Consider the following 9,526-nt stretch of genomic DNA (forward strand, 5'->3'; position numbering starts at 1 on the left):
CAAGTTAACAACTAGAGTTTAACAAAAGACGAAAGAGAGCTGGTGCATTCAGTGGCTGGACATCAAGCAAGAGAAAACACTGTTTAGGGAAGGTACTTGGATACTTAAAGAAGCCATGTTGCAAATGTATTAGTATTGAAAGTAAAACTTTATAGTACTTCTTCATTACTCATTTAGAGCATGCTGCAGTGATATGGTGTGCATGCTACCCATTAATCATCTTCTTGACTCCCTGACTGATGTTATGTGTTATCTGGCCCAAAAGCATTGTGACCGTTCACTACATTAATTCATATTCACAGACGTTAGTGTCTCTATATGTGTTTACCATATGTGTGTTTGAAATGGCTGTTGCAGTGACAGGCCGAAAATCAGGCAGGAAGGGTGTGTGTGCTGAGTGGTTTCCTCTCTAGTAGGTTGGCTGATCAGAACGAGCCGAGGGTGTAAAGGGTGTGTTCTTGTTGGGTTTTTGCGGTAGCAGTTCTGCTACCAATCTTAGTTGCCTGTATAACAACATTACTGTCGTGGTGTTTGTGAGGAGGAGGGGTGTAGAAAAAAAAAACAGCGCTGTGTTGGTTGAGAACTGTTGAGCCTGCACTCGCCTTCCTGTGGCCCTAGGCTTGAGAACCTCTTTCTGATTGCAGCTTGTCTTGTCCATGTGACTTGGTTTCCGTTGCCTGCATGCTTCCGTGAATAGTTAAAAGAGGCATTGGTGCTTCACTCAGAGCAGAGAAAAGCAGCTGAACCTCGCACATGAGAAGACACTCTGCAACAGCGAGTCAACCAGCGATATGGTCAGAGGATCAACCGTCAGTGGCTTGGGAAATCCACACCTAACCACCAGTGTAAGTAAATGCTCTGTGCACTAATGTAGAGCTGCAGTTTGCACAGATACTCTGGCTGCTAAATGAAGCAAACTGCATACTTTGTCTAAAATAAAAATGTTGAATTTAAATATATTTTGTCTTTGGTGTTTTTGAGCAAGATATCTTATTGATCACCTGCACTGGCAGAAGACTGTAAATCCAGTATAAGGTGTCATTAAAATTCTTGTTAAAACAAATGTCAGCATAAAACTATAGTTTTCAGAACATTTTTATAGCATTTAGTTTTGCTTGTTATTGAAACAAATGTTGCATAATGAATCAATCATTAATGTTACCAAGTGTTAGGTATTGCATGTCAACAATGTCCCTTGAGTTACAGATTGTCCACTATTAAAAATCTAAAGTTTGAAAAACCAAATGGCTTTTAGTTTAAGTTTACAAAATATCACATATTTTATCATTATTCTGATTAATGGAACCAAGTGCTGTACATTTGTACAATTAATATGCAATATGAAAGTGTTTTATATTGGTTTTATAGTGGTCAATATTAAACATTTTCTCATTCGTCGGTCAACGGCTTTCTCATAACTTGGCTGTGTCACATCCAGCAATGCTCAGAAAGCTATATTCTGCTAACTGTCTTTTCTTCTGTGGCCAACTCTTCCCCACAACACATAATATAGTTTAGAAATTGAGTAGTGTTATTAGCAGTGTTGTACAATAACCAGTAAAACAAGAGAGAAAAATGTTCATAGAAAAAAATTACTTTGTGGTGTATTATTTACACCCCTGAATACAACATGTTTCCTAAGGCCACTAAAATATGTGTCACAAAATGGTTTGAATTGATATTATGGAAATTTTACCAAAATTCACAACTGCAGTTCTCAGGATAAAATATGATATTTTAAAGATGATATTCACTCATTTACATCAGGCTGCGATGCGATTGCACAACATTTATTGTATTGTAATTTTGTGGACATGAATAGTGTGAGGATTACATTCGTCCACCATGACATAAAGACAAAAAAAGACACACTGACATTAGACATAAGACATTATTACATGTTTGTCAAGTCATGTTTATAACTGATATTTAAGGTTAGCACGCAGTGTGTAAAATAGTTAAGATGATATATTCAGTGAAAATATTAACTCAAAGTATGAATGTTTTTAACAGTAGTAGGTAATTGAACCCAAGCTATCAGAGTTGAGTGTTAATGTATCTGCAAGCATTTAATGTCAAGCTGCCAATGTCTAGCAACCATAATTTGCATTTTAAGACATGACACTCATTTGCTAAAATGTCATGATACCAGTCAAGTATCACATGCAAATCATGCCAACTATGGTTAAAATTGAAGGGCAGCACATGCCTGTGTTGATCAATCAGCGGCACGGCATTTCATCATCACTCTCTCCTTCTATCACCTTGTCAACAGTGAGGATGTTAAAATGCCAGTCCACAGGCTCACTCCCCTCCTGCTATGCTTGTTACCCATGTGGAGAATACTGACGCCAGTCTCAAGTCATCCACAACACAGCCGATGCCAGCTGGTAAGATGTCTCTCTTTTATATGGCTCTACTTAATAAAAGCACATTTTGAAGTGAACTGAGTGTCTCGGGAACATAGGTGGAAGTACAGTTCATCTGATGTAAAAGGGAGAATAATTTGTAGGCTATGTGTGTTTTAATGAATGCTTGGTTTGGTGAACATGTATCTACTTTTAGGAAGAAAAGTACCTACAGTTGTGTCTGATACACAATTTTGATAAAAGATTGGCTTTTTTTATGATCTCAATGCCAATTTGTGCATATCAGATGTTCTGTAAACATGATATAGTAGCTAAGAATAAAACTGTTGACATGGCGGAAAATTACATTTGTGTGCTCTGATTTTTCCCAGTTTGCCTCATCAGTGAGGCAAACTGGGAAGTGATTCACTGATTAAGTAATCCATCATAGTTGGTAATACACAGTATTAAACGTTATAATTAGAAAGTCATTTACACACTAAAACTATCCAAAACCAGTCAATTCTTCACCAAGTGCAACTGAAAACTGGCAGCTAGGAGAAAAAATGTGTTTATTGAAATTATTTGATAAATTGTAAGCTCTGAGTCAAGGATCATGAGGGCAACAAAACCAAGAGTCTATAGCCATGCTAGCAGCTCCAAGAGGCTAGTTAGGCACAGCGGTTCTTTGAGCTAAATGTTAACATCAGCATGCTATAATGCTCACTGTGACAATGCTAATATGCTAATCTTTAGCTGCTAATATTTAGGTTCACCATCTAGTTTAGAATGTTAGCATGCTAACATTTGCTAGCAAATTTCCTGCCAATCCATCCAACAGCTGTTGAGATATTTCATTCCGGACCAAAGTGGTGGACAAACTGTACGACAGACTGACATTACCATCCCTAGAGCCATGCCGCTAGCCAGTTAAAAACTAAAAATATAAATAAAGACTGTGTTCGATTTCAGATGCTAGATACAGTGATATCACATGATTAAACACTCTTTCACAAAAGGAAGCTGACTGATATAAACCTACTAAAGAGTCAGTTCAGCCTTGTGATTTTTGGTCCTGTACCTCACAAAATAACCAGCTGACAAGATTAACATGCTTTTACAGGGATAAAAGGGCCCTGGTGTAGAAAATTGTGCATGTGGGCTAAAGGCTAATGCAGATATGGCGCTTTGAAAGAGGTCTTCACACGTTCAGTTGCGGTGCCTGAAAGAAATCCTGTTTCTGTAGGATTTCTTTGAAACCCACAAAGAGACATACAGTACGGTACACTAACACAAACTTAAAGTTATGCACTCTCCTTTTTTCTGCAGATACAAAGAACGGCTCTCTGCAACAATGGCAAGCTCTCCTTCGTGCCTAAAGAACTGCCAGACAACATAGAGGAGCTTCAGCTCAACTACAATCACATTCATACACTACATTCACCTCTCCTTTATCCCTCAATAAAAACCCTGAGTTTAGCTTGTAATAGTTTGGAGAAATTAGAATCAAATACTTTTCAAGACTCAAAATTCTTAGACAGCCTCAATTTAGCAAATAACAATCTTCATATTGGGTATCAAGAAAGCAGCCGCGCATTAAAGACTCTGCCCAGGCTCAGAGCTCTGGATCTCTCTGAGAATAAGCTTGATGATGAAATGGCGGCCACTCTTCTCCAAAATCTGACATCCCTTGAGTATCTTAATCTTTCTGGAAACCTCCTGCAGAGACTGGATGAGACTTCTTTCAGGGATCTTCACAAACTGAAAGAACTAGACCTACAGAGAAACATCATGTTCGAGATTGATGGCGCCTTCGACAGCAATCCCAAGCTCAAGCGGCTCAACTTGGCCTTCAATTATCTGCCTTGCCTGATTGACTTCCACATGACCCAGCTGGTGGTCCTCAACGCCAGCCACAACTTCATCGAGTGGTTCATCTCCACACAAGACCTTAACGACACTTTCCAGCTGGAGACACTTGACCTATCAGATAACAAACTGCTCTTCTTTCCTTTCTTGCCCAACCAGAGCCACTTGCGGAATCTTTACCTATCTCACAACAGCATTAGGTTTTATGAACACTTGACAGACAACACCACATTCCTGAACTTGACTACAACGGTGGAGTTCTACAATCTGAAGACATACATGAGCAACGTGACGGCAAAGCTGTGGGACGAGAGCCTTCATGGTGACATCTCCTCTCTAGAGATTTTGGATCTAAGAGGAAACCAGGTGGAGTATTTCCCACGAGGATTTATTCACAAAATGCCTGCCCTGTCCAGACTTCGAATGTGCACAAACTGTCTAGAAACCTTAAATCTAACGTCAGAACAGTTCTCTGGTAGCTTGTACGAGTTGGACTTCAGCAACAACAGGCTGAACCAGATTGTAGCAGATGAAAATACGCTGACTACTTTTGACAATTTGACGTACCTTAACCTGAGCCTGAATGATCTTGAGTGGTTACCCTCAGGATTATTTTCCTCTTTGCCAAGCCTGAGGTCAGTGGATCTCAGTTATAACAACATTGACATTTGCCCTCCTGATAAAGCTGAGACCAGTACAAACAATATCTCATTTTGTGTGGATTGGAAAAATGTTATATCCCTAAGGCAGCTTTACCTTAAGGGATGCAACCTTGAAAGAGTTCCGTCATCTGCGTTCGCTGGGCTGCCTCTAACACACTTGGAACTGTCCGACAACCCAGGACTCATTGCCCAAGAATCAATACAAAGTCTTAGCAGAACGTTACAGCATCTAGGTTTAGGAAACACTCACATACAAGACTTCGACTTCTCCCATTTCCAAAGTCTAAAGTCTTTAAACATTTCAAGGAATTCTCTCGACCATCTTCCCCCTTCACTTCTGAACCTTCACCTAAAAGTGCTCGATGTGAGGGACAATAGACTGTCAAATATACCCTCAGGTCATGCTAAAACATTAGCCCCGAAACTGCACACTGTTTTCCTCACAGGAAATCCGTTCAACTGCTGCCAAACAGAATGGTTCAGGACATTTGAAACAACAAAGACAATCAATATGGTCGGACAATCGGATATTGAATGTAAGGATCTCTTCCAAACGACACACAGGGTGGAGCACTTCCAGTCATTTTTGTGTTTGGAGGAAAGTGCGGAATCTGTATTCTGGTACATTCTGCTTATTGTACCTTTTTCTTTTCTGGGCATTTCAGTTATTGTTCTGCTCACCTTCAAGCCCAAAATACTAAAAAAATCAATCAAAAAGAAGTATTTGAAGCCTACAACTTACTGATACTTTATAACCCTAAAAATGTACAGTGCTAAATATATATTGGAAATAAATTCAATGTGTTTACAATAATAAAAGGAAGAATTCTATGATTATTTAAACAGGAGAGGGTATTAAAATTTTCACATTGCTGTGCTGTTGAAGTGCGGTTCAAAATCAGACCCTAATCCTGGTACCCTGATGTAAAACTGTGGCTGCGTTCTTGTGGGCCAGAGTATGTGTGTGTGTGTGTGTGTGTGTGTGTGGGTGTATGTGTGTGTGTTTGAACATATGCAGAAGTAGTGTGATGCAAGCTGTTGCTATAAGCAGCAGAGGAAACATGAAATTTCCTGTTTTGCTAAGATGTGCAGCAACTGCCCAGTTCTGTATCTCAAAGAGGAGGGGTTTGAGATTTCCTTCCCAACTGTGGCACCCAGATGCAACATTAACATGAACTTCCAGTGTGTCAGTAGTCATGAGGAGTTGGTTTGGACCCATATATTGATACTATATCTATTCTGATGCACTTGGAGGCAATGCAGTGACATGCCATTAATAAAATGTGTTCAGACATCATAAACATTACATTATCAAACAAGGGACATTATAAGCATTGTATAGCACAGAGGGGAATGAATGCATTTCTCTATCTTTCTGTGTATGTTAGCAGTTGCTCACAAGTGAGAATGCTGGTAGATCAGTGTGTAGCTGTGCAGAGTATTGGAGGCCTAACCAGAAAGTAACCAAAATACCGCTGTGGTGATACTCAAGGTCATGGTGGTTGGAACATAAAAACAGAAACCGAAGTGATGCCTTGTCAAAGCCTCTAAACACCTTCGTTTTTACATATCTTTTACACCATGAAGTCGGCAGTCAGAGTCAAATGCTTTTGTTGCTTGAATTGCAGGTGGGATTGGTTCTAAGCATGCAAATGGGGTCAAAAAAGTGAAATAAAGAAATGCAGTCAGGGCAGCCGTTGACCAGAGATACAGAAATAGGCTCGTCACTTAAGGTTTCTGGTTCGAAAATCTTTAACCACACTTAAGTTATTAATAAGTAGAGTGAACAATGACTCATCTTGCCATTGAAAACCAGCTAAGGTCTACTTTGAGGTAAACATACCAGCAGATATTATGTTTTGATGTGCAAATGTAGGTTTTCAGTTTCTATCAGATAATATCGAGTGACATAAATACATAAAATAAAGATGGGTAGCTTGATGGAAGGAAGAAGTGGACGAAACAGAAGAAATCATCATTTGAGGAAGGAAAATTCCAATCAGCTGTAATTGGTGAGAAGTTAAAAGACAACTGTATGAAGTTGGTTAGCGGCACAGTTACGAGGGTTTGGCTGCAATGTTGTGTGAATGCCCTCTAAGTTAACATGGTGTGTATATATGTACTAGATCTGATTGCACAAGCCATATTTAATGGTGGTTAGGTATACAAGTGACCACATATGAACTATAGCAGTCAAGTTTGTAGTGTACATATAGCACAAGAAACTTGCAAAACACTCATCAATGCAGCTGATTTGTGTTTGCAAAGCAGCCAACCTGTGGTTATGGGGCCCGTCCTTGAGTTACCAAATATTCACCACAATACTCTACAAGCACTGTGGTTGAATGAAGCAGTTTTTTTTCTCTCTTTCAAGTAGTGGTCACAGTTTCTCACAGATAAATGCAAATGAGAGGGGAGAAGTGAAGTTTGACCGGAAGTGGTCAAATGAGATTAATGTATTCACTGTATTCATATTAAAAATGTATTCTGATAGCAGGTGGTGTCCTGTGGTCCTGAGCATCTATGCTAGATCTATATACAGTCTGGTTACAGCATCTGGATATATTATACCAGAGGGGTCAAGGTACGCATGTGTAGGCCTACTATGTATAGATGTGTCCCTGATTGCACTGACAGGGCTGCCAAGACAACTAGTTCTAGTGTTGATTATAAATACATATAATATATGTTATAACATATTATATATTATAATTCTGTGGAACAGCTACTTGGTTTGCCTGCTTCAGAGTAGTCTGCAAAAAAAGAAGTGAAGTATGTTGCCTATGCATAAGTCTACAACCATGTTAACAATTTTGTGAGGTTGTACTTCTGCGCATTGGTGCATTTTAAGGAAAATGCTAATGTCCACATGTTGATGTCAAGCAAGTATAATGTGTTTTTTTATGATTTAATAATCACTACACACAAATTACAGCTGAAGCTGATGGAATCTTCATTAGTATTGCAAGTATTTGGCCATGACCAACCGTCCAACCGGCATTGATATCGGTAGAGCCTAGCTGCTAGCATGGCTAAAAAATATACACAGCCTTCGTAGAAGTAACAAAATGTCTTTGACAAACAGCAATACAATAGAGAGCCCAAGTCACTCGCCTCTGCTTCCGGCCCATGGGACCTTATTTCGGAAAAAATATGTACGGTAGTGGATGGCGAGAGACAACTTATTTTTTGATCCTGTTTGAACTGTGCCCTGAATTACAATTTAAAAGATCAATTTGCCAGTCAACTAAGTTGCAGTTTGTTGTAAATCAGTAAAGTTACATGTCGTTTTGTGTGAAAACTGTTCAAAAGACTACATCTCTTCTCTCGCACAATATACATCACAAAACATGTTAACGCGGTAATGCTAGCTAACATTCATTGCTTGGTTGCTGCTAGCTAGATAACTTAGCTATGTTCCACGCAGAAATATTTCTCACCTGATGTGTTTAATCCAACACTCTCAGTTCTTTTATCACATCATCTACACATGTAAGATCTTTGACATTAGTTTCAGTAATGTTAGCTTCAGTGGTTGAGAGAAAAAGTTAAGTCACATATGCGTCTTTTGGGTTTGTGGTAATTTGTACTTTGTAATTATGTATTTTCAGTCTTATACCTCAATAGTTCAAAACTGCGACTTTTTTGACTTTTAAATGTATATTTGAAATTGACCATCATCATCTGTGTAATTCAGAGCACAATTCAAATGTGATAAAAAGATTTGTTGTCTCTTGCCACTGACTACCGTACATATTTTTTCCGAAGAAAGGTTCCATGGTGGTCCAGCGGAAGGGGAGGGACAGGCTTTCTATAGTGGTTACCCGTTACCTTGTACATCTGTGAACCAGCCTCTTCAGCAAACATATCAGATAAGCAGCAGTCCTTAATTTCAGGTTATCTATTCGCTTCACTTTTTCACATTTTTTTTCCTGCTCTGACTCGCCTAATGACATCTGAAAAAAAAAACAAATATGTCACCGCCCCTCAAAAAAACAACAACATTTGCCCTTTAAGGAGGCCTAAAAAAGCAGATGTCAAGTATTTTCTGTTAATAAGGACTGATGAAAGAGGAAGTGTTTTTCTCAGGCCTGCTATAGCTGGTCTGATGTGTGCGTTAAAACTGACTTTATCTAACTGAGTGGGTTTATTTTTAGAGAGATAAAGATGTGAAAGACAAGAAAAAGTGTCAGGTTTCAGAATACTGAACTGAAAAGTTATTCTCACAGCTGTGGTTTTATGAGGACCAATGTTAGCCTCAAATATTACATTTCTGAGTCAGCTCTGTGGTGAAATGTTTGGTGTCCATTTGTATTAAAAAACACTAAAAAGGCTCTTTTGATTGATAGTGACACAGGTCAAAGGTTAGTGGTTAGTGGTTTCTGAAGTTGCGTTGATCGCCGTGTCCTGGAAAATGATTGTCCCATGTAAGCTGACGTACAGGCAGCCTCTTAGGAAGTCAGTAAGCAGTTTGCAAAACTCCACTTCCTCTTAACCCTTCCTGCTCTTATGACAGGCAAGGACGAGACGCTCTGCACTGAAGCGCTCAATGTTGGTTGTTAATTGTGTGGTTGCCTCAAGACTGCTTCCAATCACATGAATGTGAGCACAAAAAGTCAAGCAAGGCCAATATTACTGAACAGACTA

At 39.2% G+C, this 9,526-nt stretch overlaps 1 protein-coding gene across 1 annotated transcript; it reads left to right on the forward strand.

Moving 5' to 3' along the window:
- The first annotated feature begins 597 nt into the window (after positions 1 to 597).
- On the forward strand, positions 598 to 5,727 carry nrros (negative regulator of reactive oxygen species). The gene is made up of 3 exons (XM_038724709.1): positions 598 to 845; positions 2,276 to 2,390; positions 3,678 to 5,727. Exons 2-3 carry the CDS (start codon positions 2,289 to 2,291, stop codon positions 5,622 to 5,624), a joined length of 2,049 nt encoding a protein of 682 aa, XP_038580637.1. The 5' UTR covers positions 598 to 845; positions 2,276 to 2,288; the 3' UTR covers positions 5,625 to 5,727.
- Positions 5,728 to 9,526: the final 3,799 nt, after the last annotated feature.

Source organism: Micropterus salmoides, unplaced genomic scaffold (assembly GCF_014851395.1).
Source record: "Micropterus salmoides isolate LMB-PRFRI ecotype aquatic unplaced genomic scaffold, ASM1485139v1 Ms_hic_scaffold_1, whole genome shotgun sequence".
Classification (NCBI taxonomy): domain Eukaryota; kingdom Metazoa; phylum Chordata; class Actinopteri; order Centrarchiformes; family Centrarchidae; genus Micropterus; species Micropterus salmoides.

Excerpts from the sequence above, each read along its gene's own strand:
- nrros (XM_038724709.1), top strand. The coding sequence starts at position 2,289 with ATGCCAGTCCACAGGCTCACTCCCCTCCTGCTATGCTTGTTACCCATG. Across the intron at positions 2,391-3,677 it reads AACACAGCCGATGCCAGCTG|ATACAAAGAACGGCTCTCTG; the intron begins GTAAGATGTCTC and ends TTTTTTCTGCAG.